The sequence below is a fragment of the Monodelphis domestica genome, chromosome 7 (assembly GCF_027887165.1).
Source record: "Monodelphis domestica isolate mMonDom1 chromosome 7, mMonDom1.pri, whole genome shotgun sequence".
In the NCBI taxonomy this organism is placed as follows: domain Eukaryota; kingdom Metazoa; phylum Chordata; class Mammalia; order Didelphimorphia; family Didelphidae; genus Monodelphis; species Monodelphis domestica.
Genome location: NC_077233.1, coordinates 8,219,779 through 8,237,915, shown reverse-complemented (window position 1 = coordinate 8,237,915; position 18,137 = coordinate 8,219,779). Strand labels below are relative to the sequence as shown.

General features: G+C 38.3%; 1 protein-coding gene across 1 annotated transcript in view; it reads left to right on the top strand.

The window, feature by feature from the left end:
- Nucleotides 1-18,137, top strand: part of NME8 (NME/NM23 family member 8) — an 87,383-nt gene that overhangs the window by 50,668 nt on the left and 18,578 nt on the right. Inside the window, exon 13 of the mRNA XM_056806258.1 lies at nt 11,633-11,728. Coding sequence (XP_056662236.1) covers nt 11,633-11,728 — 96 coding nt within the window. The remainder of the gene's footprint in view (nt 1-11,632; nt 11,729-18,137) is intronic.

The window sequence follows — 18,137 nt, the reverse complement described above, 5'->3', positions numbered from 1 at the left end:
CATGTTGAGTACAGATATCTCCTCACTGTCTATACTGCCTTTTATCAGGATGTAATTACCTTCCCTATCTCTTTTAACTAGATTTATTTTTACTTTGGCTTTGTCAGATATCATGATTGCGACTCCTGCCTTCTTTTTGTCAGTTGATGCCCAATAGATTTGGCTCCACCCTCTTACTTTCATCCTATGTGTATCTACCTTTCTCATATGTGTTTCTTGTAGACAGCATATGGTAGGGTTTTGAATTTGAATCCACTCTGCTATTCACTTGCGTTTTATGGGTGAGTTCATTCCATTTACATTCAGAGTTACGATTACTAGCTGTGTATTTCCCAGCATTTTGATTTATGCTCCTTTACCTGCCTTTTCTTCTTTCACTATTTCCTTCTACACCAATGTTTGCTTTTGAACAGTCCCCCTTGTTCCCACCCTTATTTTACTTCCCTTTCTACCCCCCTCCCTATTTATCCCCCCCTTATTTTCCCTGTAGTCTTTCTAAAATTAACCCCCCCCGCTCCCTCCCTCTCTTGTACTGCTTCCCTCCCCACCAGACCATTTGTTACCCTTCTACTCCCCTATAGGGTGCAAATCTATTCTCTGCCCCCAATGGTTTGGGTTGTTTTTCCCTCTTTGAGTCACTTTCAAAGCACGTAAAAGTTGAGTATTTCCTGTCTCTGACCTCTTTACCCTTCCAGTGTATTGATGTTGTCCCCCCTCCCACCATGAGCTTCTTTATGACATATAAATTTACCCCCATTTGTTTCTTTTCCCATTTCTTTTAATATTAACCTATTTTTAAGCTCTGGTTATATATATATATATATATGCATACTCATGCGTAAGTATTTTTGCATGCATATATCTATATACCTATTTATGTCTTGTCCTTTCATCCTATACATTTTGTTGCTGTTCCCTCTAAGTATACTTCTTTTTGCTGCCCAGCTAATAACAACAGTTTTTAAGAGTTACCAATGATCTCTTTTCTTATAGGGATACATATCATTTTAACTTATTGAGTCTCTCTTTTTTTTTTAAACCCTTACCTTCTGTCTTGGAGTCAATACTGTGTATTGGCTCCAAGGAAGAAGAGTGGTAAGGGCTAGGCAATGGGGGTCAAGTGACTTGCCCAGGGTCACACAGCTGGGAAGTGGCTTAGGCCAAATTTGAATCTAGGACCTCCCGTCTCTAAGTCTGGCTCTCAATCCACTGAGCTACCCAGCTGCCCCCAACTTATTGAGTCTCTTAAAAAATTATTTTTTGTTTTTCTTTTTTCCCCTCTTTTTTAATTACCTTTTGATGATTCTCTTGAGTTCTGTACTTGGACATCAAATTTTCTGTTCAGGTCTGGTCTTTTCTTTACGAATTATTGAAATTCTTCTATTTTGTTGAATGACCATACTTTCCCCTGTAAGAATATAGTCAGTTTTGCTGGGTAGTTGATTCTTGGTTGTAGACCTAGTTCCCTTGCTTTCTGGAATATCGTATTCCATGCCTTTCTTTTTTTCAGTGTGGATGCAGCCAGATCCTGAGTTATCCTCACTGTGGTTCCTTGATATCTGAATGACTTCTTCTTGGCAGCTTGTAATATCTTTTCTTTGGTCTTATAGTTCTTGAATTTGGCTATAACATTCCTGGGTATTGTCAATTGGGAATTAAGTATAGGAGGTGATCTGTGGATTCTATCAATCTCCACTTTTCCCTCTTGTTCAAGGATTTCGGGGCAGTTTTCTTTAATAATTTCCTGTAATATAATGTCCAGGCTTTTTCTTTTGTCATGGTCTTCTGGTAGGCCAATAATTCTTAAATTGTCTCTCCTTGAACAATTTTCTAAATCCTCTGTTTTGTGAATGAGATGCTTCATATTTTCCTCAATTTTTTCATTCTTTTGGTTTTGTTTTATAGTGTCTTGCTGCCTTGTGAGGTTGCTCGATTCAAGTTGTTGTATTCTGGTTCTTAAAGACTGGATTTCATCCTTAGTTTTTTGGTTGTCCTTTTCCTTTTGGTTGGATTTTCTTTGGAAGTCATCTTTCATCTTCTTCGCCTCATCTTTCATCTGCTTTGCCTCATCTTTCATCTCCTTTGCCTCATTTTCCAGCTGCTTGATTTTGGCTTTCAAGACACTATTTTCTGTTTCCAGATGACTTATCTTAGTTTTTAAGTTCTTTCCCCAATTGTCTTCAGCCTCTCTTAATTGTGTTTTGAATTGCATTTTGAGTTCTTCCAAAGCCTGTATCCAATTCGCTGGGATTTCTGATTTTTCCTTTGCTGGGTCCTCCCCCTCTGTTTCATTCGCTCTTTGCTCATTACCTGTGCAGAAGCTGTCTATTGTAATTTCTTTCTTCTTTTTCTGTTGTTTGCTCGAGTTTACCCCTTCTTTGCTTCCCGTATTTGGCTGTGCTCTTGCTCCTCTCCTTTTGTTTTGGTTTTGGGGCTGTCAGTCTCCCCTCTTGGAGCTTTGTCAGATCTCTTGGTACAGTCTCTAGGGGAGGAATGTTAGCTTCCCTGTCCTCTGGAGGCTTTTGATTGGATTGAGTTCAATTGGGTTGGGCTGTATGTGGTATGAAGCACTGAGGCTCTGAAGACTCCTGGAAGGCTGGGCCTCCCAGGCTCTCTCCAGTTCTCTCCAGCTGCTTCTCCGCTGTCCACAAGTGCCATTGTCCGCCTCCCTAAACTCTGAGGAGTTCTGATGGGATTAGTTCAACTGGATTGGTCTGGATGTGCCCGAGGCAAGGGTGAGACTGGAGCCAGATGGAGGGACCCAGCCAGTTTCTCCCTAGCTTCCTCCCCGCTGTCCAAGCTGGATGCTCCCAGCCTGGCACCCAGCTGCTCCCAAGGTAGACCCTGCAAACCAGCACCTTTGCCCGCTCAGAGATTCCTGCTGCTGCTGGGGGCTCAGCCCTCTGGGTTGTGGGGGAGGGGTCCTGGGACCTTCGCTCTGCCTTCCCCTTAGCCCTGAGTATTCTCAGATTTCGGCTTTTGGGGGGCGTACCTTTTGATTTGAGTCCAGAAGGAGGGTTCCCCACTTCTGTCCTGTTGTTCAGCTTGAATTTCGGTGCCCTGGGAGCATTCAGTCTGTATCGGTAAGGAAGGGTCTTCCACGAGGTCTGAACTTTTGCTGCTTGCTAAGCTGCCATCTTCCAGATACTTTTGATAATTACTATTTTATAATACAGTTTAAAATCTGGTACCACTAGACATACATTACTTCCAAAACTTTTCTGCTTGTGCATGTTTCCTTCTTAGTTTCCTTCTGTTTGCTTCTGGGCATTAAAATATTAAAATAGCCTTGGTTTTTTGCATCACATATCTCCTTAATACTTACTTAATTTTAAAAACAGAGGAAGAAAGAGGAAAAATCCCTTGTACTAAATAAAGACAAGAAAAACGAATCCATGTGCTGATCATGTCCAAAAACATGCCTCTGATTTTTGTATTCATAACCTCCCTTTTAGGAAGCTGATTATTGGTGCAAATCTAGGATAGAAGAAGTCACTTCTTGTGGTACCTTATTAGATTTCTGCATCATTATTTGGTCTGGGGTAAACTTCAGAGTTTTGCTAGAGTCAACATATAGGAACTGGGTTTTCTGCTTCCTCTTCAAGCAGCCATCTTCTGTCTAGGTATTTTCTTCAAATGTTTCTCACAGAATGATTAAATTGCAATGGTCTTTCTAGGACAGTGATGGCAAACCTTTTAGAGACTGAGTGCCAAAATGCAACCCTCACGCTGCATATGAGCATCCTGTCTTACCCCATAAAGGGGAGGAAGGAAGAGCTCCCATTGGGCTGCTGGACAGGGGAGTGAGTGATGGGAGAAATGTCTTTAGGTGGGTGTGGAGAGGGGGAAGGGAGCAGCCCCCTCTGGCACATGTGCTTGCCAACACAGGTCTAGGACAATGGGGCAGCCCACATTTTCAGTCTCTATCTTTAAACATGTCCATAATCTTTTGAGTCCAAGTAGAAGAGGAATGCTTACTGATGTCATGGTCATTGGTTGTGAGGACTAAGGTAAACACTCTCCTGCCTTCACTTCCTTTTCCCTGATGTAGATCCTGTTTGTTTTCTGCAGTGCCAAAATCACCTTTTTTCAACTCCATTTGGTTTGCATATGGTCATTTTCTCCATAGCTATAGGAAAAAGCAGAGATAGCTCTTTGGTTTTCTCCATAGGACTCTAAGCATGACTTAATTCTCCTCTTCAGACATTATTGCCCTATGACTACCAACCTCTGGAACCTTGTGTTCACACAAATGAAGCCAGCTGACTTTTCTCTTCTGTGCTGAGAAGTAGATGCCTCAAGATGCCTGAAAGGGCCTTGATGTTTTACCACTCCAAATGCCTTGCTTTATAAACATGGTCTCCATGTCAATCTGGTTGTGCATTAATCAAGCCTCTTTTAAGGCCATAAGCTTTCATATTGAGGCTCATACAAGTTTGTCATTTAAAAAACAACAACATACTTCCTGCTTTAAGATCACTGCCAAGGATCGTTTCCAATAGCCTGTCACTCTTGAAGACAAAATGGCATCAAGATCTACTACCACACTGAAGGGAAATGATTTAACTTGAAAAGACTACAAGCCAAGACTAAAGTGGAGGGAGAGTTAGTGTAGGACTTTGTGTTCGCAGATGATTATGCACCCTGTGTAGCATCTGAGACTGAGAAGCAACAGAGTATGGATCAATTCTCTGCCACTTGTGCTAATTTTGACCTGAAAAGTAACACCAAGAAAACAGAAGCTTTACACCAGCCAGGAGTGCACCATCCATTCTTGGAACCATTGGTTACAGCAAATGGAGAAATTATGAATGCTGTGGATAATTCCCTTACCTTGGCAATCAGCCAGTCAACTACACTGTGACCCCAAAATAGTGATGTTATTAAAAGTATTAAAGACAACAATCACTCTTCCTTGTCAGTCTGTGGTAAGGCAATGCCTTAGCCTTTTTCTCAAACTTTTGTCCCTCATGAAAGTTAGGTAAAGCAATATTTTATTTAAAGGTATTGATACCACTGGCCTCAAGATACTTTCTAGGTGTGTGACACTGGGCAAGTCACTTAACTTCCATTGCCTAGCCCTTACTGCTATTCTGCCTTGGAAACAAAACATAGTATTGAATCTAAGACAGAAGATAAGGGTTTAAAAAAAAAAGGTATTGGGGGCAGCTGGGTGGCTCAATGGATTGAGAGTCAGTCCCAGAGATGGGAGGTTCTGGGTTCAAATCTGACCTCAGATACTTCCTAGTTGTGTGACCTTGGGCAAGTCACTTAATCCCCATTGCCTAGCCCTTATCATTCTTCTGTTTTGGAACCAATATACAGTATTGATTCTAAGATGAAAAGTAAGGGTTAAAAATAAAAGGTATTAAGACCATCCTCAAGGCTTGGTTGACTCAGGCCATTAAAAGCTTAGTCTGTTGACATCACTTCCTAACCATCTGAATATTAAACCATCATGATAAGCTCCAGGAGTTCTTTATTGTTTGGCTGGCCTATGGTGACAGGTCACTCAAAGAAGGAAGCTTCTCCTAGCAGAAGCAGCTCAAGGTTTCCTAAGTGCCTATCCTTGATTATCCTTCTGCTATGGCTACATAGATCTACTTCTCTTAACTGCCAAATGTCTTATCAAGGCCTCATTTTGTCCCAGTATCAAACCAAAACTACCAGAGGACTGGTCTGAGCGAAGCCTAGGCCTGAACAGATACTTTCTTATTCTGTACTTCCATGTTTCATGTACTTGTTTCCCAGGAAGACACAAGTTCTCTCCTGAGAAAACTACTAACTTTGCCCAGTGATTTCTCTCTGCCGGGACACATCTACCATGACATCTGCCATCACGTTACATTTTTTCACCTGATCCAGTGGTCTTGGGGCCCTTCTTACATTCACATGAGATTTCCATGTTTGGCTCATGGGAATTGGCCCCTTCTCTCCAGTACTGATGATCTGTCTCTCATGAACCTGGTGGACCTAGTTTTGGATGCTCTGCTGCTAAATGATTCAGAGGAGATGTCCTGTCATGGAGGTGTACATGATGGAGCCCTGAGTGAACATATATTGATCATCACTGGTCCTGCTTTGATATTCTTCATATTTGAACATGTGAATGCATTCAGAAGCTTAATATTCAAGCTCTATGCTGATTCTGTGTTCTAGAGAAGGCAAACAAAAGGGTATCAAGTACACCCATATATAATTTTTTAGAATCCTTCAGATGTCTTACTCTGATTGTCAGGAACCATAACATTCTCTTCCCTAGAAACAATTCTATCCCATAGGTGAGTCTTCTTTGAATATTAGCCTCTATAAATTGACAGTATCTCCTAATCGAAGTTGTTTTTCAGTTGTTCAGTCATATTGGACTCTATGTGATCCCATGGACCATAGCATGCCAGGTCCTTCTATTTCCCATTACCTCCTATTTGAACTCATGACACGATCTATCCCTCTCATCCCTTGGCCTTCCATCTTTCCCAACATCAGTCTTTTCCAATAAGTCTCATCATGTGGCCAGAGTATTTAAGCTTTCGCTTTATTATTTAAGTTTCCAGTGAATGGTCTGAACTCGTTTCTTTAAGTATTAATTGATTTGATCCCCTTGTTGGCCAATGTACTCTAAAAGTCTTCTCCAGCACCATAATTGGAAAGCATTGATTCTATGCACTGAGCTTTCCTTATACTCCAGCTCTTATAGCCATACACTGCTACTGGAAAAACCATAGATCCATATCTTCACAATGTTGGTCCCAAATGCCATTTTTTACCTAATAACCAAGAATAACATGACAAGTAGCCAAACAAGTGGTTGAACTGTAATAATATAAATTAGTAGCCACATGGACTTAGATAAATTGTAGAAATAGAACAGTTGCCATAGTCATTGGCATAACCGGGCAACAAACATTAACATTCATCAGCTTTCAGTTAGTGCATTGTATTCATTTCATTGCATTTAACCCACAAATAAAATCTGGAAACAATTCAACTCCAAAAGAAACTGAAGCAGCCCCCAAGCAAAGGAGAGTAAACACAAAACCAGCATTCAAACCAAGAGGAAATCTAATTGAGAATATCAATCAGCAAAGGAGGAGAAGGAAGTAAAGTATCTCTGCTAGAAATGAAATTATGCATCAAAAGAAAAGGAGGAAAAATCCCCCAAAGGGCAAAACTAGGAGTCGACAAAATCTGTCATACAGTAAGATTCCTAAAAAGTCTCCAGTACTGGGCTAAGTTCTGGTCAAACTCGAAAAGACAAATGAATCACTGAAATGTTAATATGAAAATTCTGAGTTGAAGAAAAAACCACAGCCAAAATGAAAACCTTTATAATACTAGTAAAATAAATACTTGTCAAATACTGTAAGCAATCTGTCTGAAAAGAAGCAAAAGAAATAAGGATTGGACTATAACCCTCAATGCAAAGAAAGAGAAAACTCTAAATGGATTATCTCCTTCCCCAACTTTCCATTACTAATCACTTTGGAGTTTGAATCTACCCACTTTCCCTTCTCTTCAATGGAGTTTAGCCCAAGGCCAAGTGCTCAGGTCCTTAGCAGCTCCATAGCCAAACAATCATTCTTCCAGGGGCCAGCAAAGTGGCCTTTGAGTTTTTCCTAGGGTTCTTCTTGGTTTCAGAATAGCATCATTCATAAAATGAAATTATGTCTTGCTAGCCCCCAGAGGAGTCAGACTAACACCAGAACTGTTCTCAGCCAGCAAATTGATAAAAGTTAAACCCTCTCAGGGCTGCATCTCCATGTGAACACTGATCTCAAATAAGGACATCTGTAGACAGTGGGTATAAACTAAAGAGGATCCAACTTGAAAAATGTCACCAAGTAGTGGTGGTTAGTCCCATAGGACTTAGCTGAAAGGAGGGAGATAGTGAGGAAAAAGAAGACACCCCCTACCAGTCAGTGTGTCCAAAGAAGTCACTATCAAGCAAGCTCTCCTTCAAATCTGCTTTCTGGGGATGCTGACCCTGTTTGTGGGGAACCTACTTGTTTTCCTCCCCTCTCCCGGGGGTGGTGGTGGTAAAGTGGTTCAGTTCTTCTAATGTCATCCTAGTTCATTGGATTCTACATCTCAAGCTGGAATGACCTTAGCAGTCACCTAGACAGTCTTCTTGTTTTACAGATGAGTAAAGTGAGGTCCAGAGATGTTAATAACTTATCCAAATTCACACCAATTATAGCAAGTTCTAGAAATGTAGAAGAGGAATCTGAATTCTAGGATCTGAGAGTTGGATTTCGTAATCCAACTCATATGTAAAAGGAATTCCTACTATATATGGTTGCAATAATTAAAAATAATAATATTTTCTACCCAGATATATATTTTATAAAGTTTATTAGGAAGGATAGACAATCATGCCTAAGTAACCTGGCTGCGTGGTGCCTAGCCTCCCAGTCTTTTCCTCATTCCCCCTCACCTCCTGCTCTGTTTCTTCTCCTCATGGTTCTCCCCTTGGTCTTCTCGTTGGTCTCCCCAGGTCCTGTCCCAAACCTTACCTTTTATTGACATACAGAATGTACACCAATGCAACCCTGGTGCAACTGTGGTATGTCAGGAATGTTTGATAGACAGGTAAAGTTGCTCAGGAAGGGGGAGGCGATGAGCTTCCTTGATGCATGGTGCTCCTGTCATTCATGGACTACCCTGGCCAGAGAATTTCTGAATCATGTTAAGTCAAAAAGCACTATATAAATGCTGGGTTTAGGCATCATGGCACCTTATACAAAATCAGCTTAACTAAAGTAAGGCCATTTTTATACTACAAAGAAAAATGGGATATTCAAAGTGTGGAAGAGAGAATTGCTAAAATGAATGCAAGGACTGGATTTTGCAAGGTTATCTCATGAAAAGATGAGATGGAACTTTGGCTGCCAGTGGGGGGTGGGAATGGAACATTCCAGCTAAGAAAAGAAGGAGTAGTTAAAGACTGCTGATTCTTTTCTCTCTTTGACTTGAAGACAGAGGAGCAAAATCCTCATTGAGCCTGCTTAGCTACAAATCTACAAATCCCTTATTGAACAGAAAAAGATCCAGAATAATCATCTGTTTTACAGTGGTGGGATAGAGACTTTTTCCCTTTGGGGAAGACAATAGCCTTTCCTTCAGAAGACTCATTCAATGCTATATCTTTGTGACAAGAAATACCATCATCTTGAATCTACAAAGACATTAAGATAGTCTGGGGCTTAGTCCCCAGGCTTGTGTCTCAAACCCCTGAAGACATCGATAGGAGGGAAATAGCTCAGGGACTTCCTGTTTCCTTTTTCCTAATTTATATCCTAACCCCTTATCCAAAAAATAGCTATTTTACTTTACTGAGAACTCAGACATCTCAAATGTATTAGAGGGGGATTACAAATACAATCAACTAAAGAAGAAAGAGATTGAAGGAGATTTTATCTTACCCTTCAGCTCTGGTCAGATCTAACTCCATCATAGAGATAGCTCTGCCTGGGGAAAGGGAGAACTGGTATTACTCTTTATCTGTTCCCTCTCTGTCAAGTAACTGTCAAAACTTTGTTTCCTTTGATTTCCCACTAGTACAAAAGGTAGAGTATTTGAAGTGAGGAAAAAAATCCCCCTTAGTTTCTCTTATGTCCCAGTGTTTTTTTTTTTTGGTTTGTTTTAAATCAAAGTTAGCTAGGTAGTATAATAGATAGAGCACTAGATCTGGTGTTAAGTAGGCCTGACCTTCAAATCTAGTCTCAGATTATAGCTGTGTGGCCTTGGGCAATTCACTTAATTTCTGTTTGCCTCAGTTTGTTCAATTGTAAAGAGGAAATAATAGCACCTCCCTCCCAGAATGGTTGTGAGAATTAAATGAGATAATCATAAAATGCTTAGCACAGTATCTGGTACCTAATAAGCACTACATAAATGATAAAACATTTCTTATTCCTCCTCCTCCTCCTCCTCCTTCTTTCTTCTTCTTCTTCTTCTTCTTCTTCTTCTTCTTCTTCTTCTTCTTCTTCTTCTTCTTCTTCTTCTTCTTCTTCTTCTTCTTCTTCTTCTTCTGCTTCTGCTTCTGCTTCTGCTTTTGCTTCTGCTGCTGCTTCTTCTGCTTCTTCTACTTTCTTTCTTCTTCTTTGTTGTTTCATGAAAACAGAGAGGAGATAATAAGGTGATATATATTGTCAAATGCTGCTGAAAACTCAAGAAGGATAAAGTTTGAGAAAAGGCCATTGGATTTGGCAGCAAAGAGATTATTAATAATGATGGAAAGAACAGTTTAAGTTGAATGATGAAATCAGAAACCATACCAGAGAGAGTAGAAGAGAGTGAGAAGAAAGGAAGTGAATCACTTAGTGGAGATGGCCTCAAAGAGTTTAGCTACAAAAGGAGAAGGATGAAATGATAGCCAGCAAGGATGAGAGGATCTGGTGAGGGGTTTTGAGGAATGGGGGAAAGACATGGTCATGCTTGTAGACAGCAGGGAAGCAGTTAGTAAATTGGGGAGCCTAAGGATAAATGAAAGAGTGGGTTTGGGAGAGGGGGACAGTCTGCTGAAGTACATAGGATGGAATGAGATCATTTAAAAAACTTTATTAGAATATTTTCCATGGTTACATGATTCATGCTCTCTACCCCTCCTCTTTCCTCCCCCCTCCCAGAACTGACAAGCAATTCCACTGTGTTATGCATGTGTTATATCACTCAAAACCCATTTCCATTTTATTCAATTTTGTAATAGAGTAATCTTATAAAACCAAACCCCCCAATCATATACCCATATAACCAAATGATAAATCACGTTTTCCTTTTGTGTTTCTCCTCCCACAGTTCTTTCTCTCTAGGTAAATAGCATTCCTTTTCATAAGTCCCTCTGGACTGTCCTGAATTATTGTATTGCCATTAGTAGCATAGACAATCACATTTGATTGTCCCACAATGTATCACTTTCTATGTACAATGTTCTTCTGGTTCTGATCATTTTACTCCTCATCTGTTGATGGAGGCCTTTCTAGTTCTTAGAGAAATCAAGCTGTTCACCATTCCTTATAGCACAATAGTATTCCATCACCATCATATACCATGATGGAATGACATAATTTTTGAATGTAGAGGGGTTCCTTGTGTCCTATCTATCTTTACATTTCACCCATTATCTAAGTGATACTTTGCACAAAGTCACTGTTTACTGAGTAAATAAATGAATGATATAGTGATGGAGTCTTGGCCAGGAATTTCATTGGTATAGGGAACTCATGAATGAGGAAACTCCTTCCACCACTGGAATCTGGCATATTTTCTGCCACTCAGAGTCTTGGGGTTGACCTGATCATTGAAAAATAAAGTATTGCAGGGCCACATAGACAGGGTGGGTGAGAGGTGAGGCTTGACCACAGGTCTTCCTGGCTCTAGGGTCAGCTGTCTCTTCAGAATACATGAGCTCTGTGTCTTTGTCTTTGTGCCTCTTTGTCTCTGTCTCTCTGTCTGCCTCTGTCTGTCTCTGTCTCTGTCTCTCTCACTCCCCCTTTCTTTCTCCTTCCCTTCTAACCCACACTGAAGCACACACATAGGATTAGCTATGGCACATGGAATTTAGGAATTAGGAATTAGATTTTCTTTTAAATATATAACTATTCTCCTTTTCTCCCTTCTTTTTTTCCTCTAGTGGTCCACTTATGGCACTTTGTTTAGAACGAGAAAATGCTGTGCTCTTTTGGAGATATATATTGGGCCCAACGGCAGACAGTATACAAGCCATCAGGTATGTCCTAGTAGAGGTCTGACAAGGAGTAGATGAATTCCCAGCTTAAATACTACCCTGCATATATACAGAGTGGCTCCTTGGGCCTAATTGGGAGTGTGTAAGTAGATATAATACTTGGTTAGAAGCTTGGCATTGAATGGTTCAATGCCAGCATAGGGATTCTTCTGGGTGAATAAAGGCAGTTCCTGTTCTATCTACCTGCTAGAAGTTGCTTCCTGGCAAGGGTCAGGTGCTGACTGCTAGTCCCTAATTTAGACAAAGTTTGAAGACTCATTGTGTGACTATAATTGACCAATTGGGGAACTTTCTGACATGGTATGTTAATCAACAAGTACATTGACTAAGTTATTTCTTCATGGACTCTTAAACATTAATAATGCCTCTTAGACCTTGTGAACCTTAAAAATTCTCAGACCCTACTTTATAAGGTTGGGTTAAGACCATTCCCCACTTTAAACAATGAAGGAACTTAGATCAGGAATGTGAAGAACTCTACTCCACCCCTACTTAAGCATACTTTAGGGGAAGATAAAGTTGTAAACTCTTTGCTGAACAATGAAAAGTACTTAAACCCATACTTATAATAAGGCAAAAAACTCTTAAGCTGTGCCTATTTTTAGATCTAATACAAAAGGGTGCTAAGTACCTATAAAGGTCAGGCAACTTGTGAATTTAGAAGGAGCAAAGAGGTGAGAAACTTACTCAGAGGTTTTCTGGTGTGAACTTAATAAAAAATGTAAGCCTTCTTAGGTGTGAATTAAGAATGGTCTGTTCTTTGAAAAACGTCTACTGTGATTGGTAGATGTAAGAACTTAGGGGAGGTGACATAGGAGAAAATTCCCTTTAAAAGGAGATGAGAAACTGAGTCTGAGGAAGTCTCAGAAGGACTCCTTTGCTGGAGCTCCCTCTGAGGAGACTCTGTCCCTCTGAACTCTCTCTCTCTCTCTGGACTCTCTCGGGGGCTGTCAGAAGAATCTCTCTCTGGAGATGGAGCTGGCTGAACTGGTGTCTCTCTGAACACCAGAATCTTTGCTTGGACAAATCTTATGGTGAGTGGATAAAGGATTGACTGATCTTTCTCTTAGGGCTTGGGCCTGGGTTGGCCAGGGCTGGCCTGGGCCGGCCTATCCTTTTCTCATTATTTCCTTTCTCTCTCTCTCTCTCTCTCTCTCTCTCTCTCTCTCTCTCTCTCTCATTCCTCATCTGTATGAATTAAAATCTCTATAAAACTCAGCTGACTTGGGTATATTTAATAATTGGGAATTTTTCCCTGGCGACCACCTTATATTTGATTTAAAACAAGACACTATCTTGAAACCATATTTTCTTTGGTCACAATTTTAACAACCACTCATATCTGCCACAGTTTATGTCTTCCACTATTTTAATCATTACAACCTAGAGAAGGTATATACCTCAAGTAGGTTAAAATAGGAGGAAAAAGAATCTCATATTCTTCAAGATGTTCATAACAGTAAAGACCTAGGAACAATGTGAATGCCCATCACTTGGAGAATGACTAGGTGAACTGTGGTAATAATGTAATGGTGTATTACTATGTTGTAAGAATATGATGTGGGGAAGCGGGATGGTTCAGAGGATTGAGATCTAGGCCTAGAGTTGGGAGGTCCTAGGTTCAAATCCTACCACAGATATTTCTTAGCTGTGTGGCTCTGGGCAAGTCCCTTAACCCCCATTGTCTATCCCTCATAGCTCTTCTTGTCTTGAACTAAGTATTTAAGGTCACATTTGAACCCAGAACCTCCTGTCTCAAGACCTGGCTCTCTATCCAGTGAACTATCTAGGTGCTCCTAAATTTAAAAACTACTATCTACAACAGCATCAAGATTTTTGGGACAGCCTGAATTAAATGAATAATCAAAGATGTAAGTGGAAACATAAAACAATAACAATTGTAATGGAATGCTGGGCATTTATAATGTTCCATCTTGGCCTTGAAAAAAAAAACCAGAGGAAAATACTACCTCTTCTCCCTTCCTCTTTTTTTGCAGAGATGGATTATAGTCTCAAACATGGCAACTCTTCTAGTTAGTTGATGAATTGGTCACATCTATGAATTGCTTTTTATTTTCTTCCTCTTTTTTTCTTCTCTATTTTTCTTGTTTTTTTCTCATCCATTTTTCCAATCCCCTCCAAAATTTGTCATTTTCCCTTTTATAATTTCATCTAATCTGATACATGTGAGATGATATATCAAAATTATTTTTTTTAAACCCTTACCTTCCACCTGAGATTTAAAACTAAGTATTAGTTCCAAGGCAGAAGAGTAGTAAGGGCTAGGCAATGGACATTAAATGACTTGCCAAAATGGTTCACAACTAGGAAATATCTGAGGCCAGATTTGAACCCAGGGCTTACTATCTCTTGGCCTGGCTCTCAATCCACTGAGCTACCAGTGGTTTTGGTTTATATTTCTCTAGTCAGAAGTGATTTTGAGCATTTTTTCACATTTCTATATTTGACTTTGATTTCTTTATCCAGAAATTCTTCATATCTTTTGTCCATTTATTAACTGGGAGATGGCGTGGATGAGAGAGGGATACAACATATTGCAAAGACTGGATTTTTGCCTGAAGGAAATAGAACTTTGGCTGCCAATGGGGGATGGGACTGGAATCTCCAGCTAAAAAAGCAGGGGAACAGTTGGGAATACTTCTTACTCTTTTCCTTTTTTTCCTTCTGAACTGAGGAGGAAAGGAGCAAATCTCACTGAGCTTATCTGGCTATAAACCCCTTGTTGATCTGAAGAGATCCAGATTAACTATCTTTCTTTATAGTTGTTGGATAGAGACTTTTTCACTTTGGGGAAGGCAAGACCGTATCCATCAGAAGATTTCCTTCAAAAGCTATATCTCTGTCTCAAGAAAAAAAAATCAACCTGACTCCACAAAGATCCTAAGGTCTTTGGGGACTTAGTCCCTATACCTGAGCTTCAATCCCTGAAGAAACATTAGGTAGAAAATAGATTAGGGATTTCCTGTTTCCCTCTTCCCTAACCTACCCTACCAGACCTATCCCCTAATAAATAGATCTTTTAACTTACTGATGAACAAGACATCTTTTTCAATATTCTAAGGGGATAGATAACAATCAGCCAAAGAAGAGAATAGTGCCAGAGACTGAAAGGGATTTTCTCTTACATTTTAGCTCTGAACATAGATTAACTTCAACTTCTCTGAGGCAGCTCTGCCTGGGAGGAAAGTGGTGTTTCTGTTTATCTGTTCCCTCCCTGTCAGTTGCCTGTCAAACTTTGTTTCCTGGTCCCCTGCTAGTACAGTGGCTGACCATTTTACAAATTTGATAGAGGTCTCTATATATCTGAGATATGAGAACGTGTCTGTATAATTACCTTCTCCCCAATTCTCTGCTTTCCTTTTAATCTTGGCCACATTAATTTTATTTATACAAAACCTATCTAATGTAATCAATGTTATCCATTTTACATCTTACAATGCTATCTCTTATTTATTCATAAATTCTTTTCTTGTCCATAAATTTGTTAGATAGATGTTTTCTGTTCTAATTAGCTTATGACATCTCCCATATCTAGGTTATGTATCCATTTCCATCTTATCTTAGTGAATAGTGTAAGATTTTGGTCTATACCTAGTTCTTGCCAAACTACTTTCCAATCAGCCCAGCAATTTTCATCAAATAGTGAATTGTTATCACCTAAACTTGGATGTATACTTTTTTCAAATACAAGGCTACCATCTTTTACTATTATTTGTTGTATTTCTGTTGTTTTCCAGTGGTCTACCTTTCTATTTCTTAATGAATACTAGATATTTTTCATAATTGCTGCTTTATAATACAGTTTAAAATCTGGTGGTTCTGGCTAGACCTCATTCCTTTACATTTCTTTTCATTAACTCCTTTGATATTCTTGGTTTTTGTTCTTCAAGTGAATTTTATTATTTTTTTCTAGTTTAATAAAATTCTTTTTTGGTAATTTAATTGAAATGACATTGAATAAGTAGATTCATTTATGTAGGATTATTATTTTAATCATATTGGCTCTGTCCATTCATGAGCAATTAACATTTCTGTAGTTATTAAAATCTGACTTTATTTGTAATAAAATGTGTTTTATAATTATGCTTGTGTAGTTCCTTTTATCTCTTCTTGCAGGTCTTTGTTAAGTGACTTGCCAAGGTCACAGAGCTAAGAAGTGTCTGAGGTCAAATTTGAAACTAGGACCTCCCATCTCTAGACCTGGCTCTCACTCCACTGAGCTAACCAGCTGCCCCCTTTTGCTAGTATTTCTAATACAGTATTAAATACTATTGGTGATAGTGAGTATTGTTTCACTTCTGATCCTTTTGGGAAGGTATTTAGCTTATATTCACTTACAAATAATACTTGCTAATGGTTTAAATGCTTCCAATCATTTTGAGAAAAATCAATTTATACATTTGCTTTCCAGTGTTTTAAATAGGAATGAGTATTATATTTGTGTGAAGGCTTTTTCTACATCTATTGATATAATCATATGATCTTTATTTTTGATATAATCAATTATGTTGATAGTTTCCCTTATATTAAAACATCCCTGAATTCTTGGTATAAGTCCTGTTAGCTCACAATGTATAATCTTTGTAGTCTCCTTGCCCATGTTTTATTTAGGACTTTTTATCCATATGCATTAATGAAATTGATTTATACTTTTCTTTTTTAGTTTTTGCTATTCTTAGTTTAGGTATCAGCAGCATAGTTGTTTATAAATGGAGTTTTGTAGAACTCCTTTGCTTATTGTTTCAAATAATCTATTCAATGTTGTAATTAGTTGATCTTTAAATATTTGGTAAAATTCACTTGTAAATCCATCTGGTCCTGATGCTTTTTTCTTGGGAAGTTCATATATAGCCTGTTAATTTTTTTTTGTAAAATAGGTTTATTTAGAGATTCTATCTTCTCTGATTGTTTGAAGAATTTTTCCCCCAATAGGTACCCTTCCATTCCATACATTGTTAAATTTATTGGCATATAATTGGGTGAAATAACTCCTGATAATTGCTTGGATTTTCTCTTCAGTGGTGATATAATCATCCTTTTTTATTTGGTTTGTTTTTTCCTCTCTTTTTAAAAATCATATTAACCATGGTTTATTTTGCTGATTTTAAACCAACTGTTAGTTTTACTTATAACCAATAATTTTCTTATGTTTAATTTTATTGATCATGCTTTTGAGTTTTAGGATTTCTAGTTTGGTATTTAGTTAGATTATTTTTAATTTATTCCTTTTCTAGTTTTTAAAATTGGATTTACAATTCAGTGGCCTGTTCTTTCTCTGCTTTATTGATATAAGCATTTAAAGGTAGATATTTTCCTCTACTTACTGCTTTTGCTATATCCCATAGATTTTGCTATGTTTAACACGTTATTATCTCTGCCTTTAATAAAATTATTTATTGTTTCTATGACTTATTCTTTAACCCGCTCATTCTTTAAGAATAAGTTATTTAATCTCCAAGTAATTTTTTACTTTGTATTTCAATAATACCTTAATACATCATTTTTTAAATTTCATTATAGTCTGCAAAGAATGTATTTAACAGTTCTGATCTATATGGTTTTTGTGCCCTAATATATGATCTGTTTTTGTAAAGGTACCATGTAATGCTGAGAAAAGATATACTCCTTTTTATTCCTCTTCATTTCTCTACATATATCTATTGTATTTAGATTATTTTAAGATTCTATTCCTCTCCTTGATTTCTTTCTTATTTATTTTTTGGTTATATTTATCCAGTTCTGAGAGGGTATGGTTGAAGTCCCCAGTATTTTTATTTTCTTATCTATTTCTAGCTATAACTCATTTAGCTTTTCCTTGAAAAATCTAGGTGCTACAGCATTTGGTGTATATGGGTTTAATATTGATAAAGTTTCATTATCTGTGTTACCTTTTAACATAATATAGTTTTTCTGTTTCTCTCTTTTAATTAAATCTATTTTAGCTTTAACTCTGTCAGACATCATGCTTGCTACTCCTGCTTTCTTTGTATCAGTTTAGACATAGTATATTTTGGTCCAGTCCTTAATTTTTACTTTATGTGAGTTATTCTTACTATAGCTCCACAGTTTTTAAATTTTTTTTCTTCTTGTTGCTTGTAGTAGTTTCTCCTTAACTCGAGAGTCACAGAACTTGGCAATGATGTTCCTGGAGGTTTTAACCCTGGGTTCCCTTTTTGGTGGTAATTGGTGGATTCTTTCTATTTTTGTTTTCTTTTCTAGTTCTAAAACTAAAGACAATTTCCCTTAATTTCTTGGAGCATTGTGTCTAAACTCTTTTTTTTGGTCATAACTTTCTAGTAGTCCAACAATTTTTATTGACTCTCCTCGGTTTTCTAGGTCAGTTGTTTTTTGTAATAAGGTGTTTCAATTT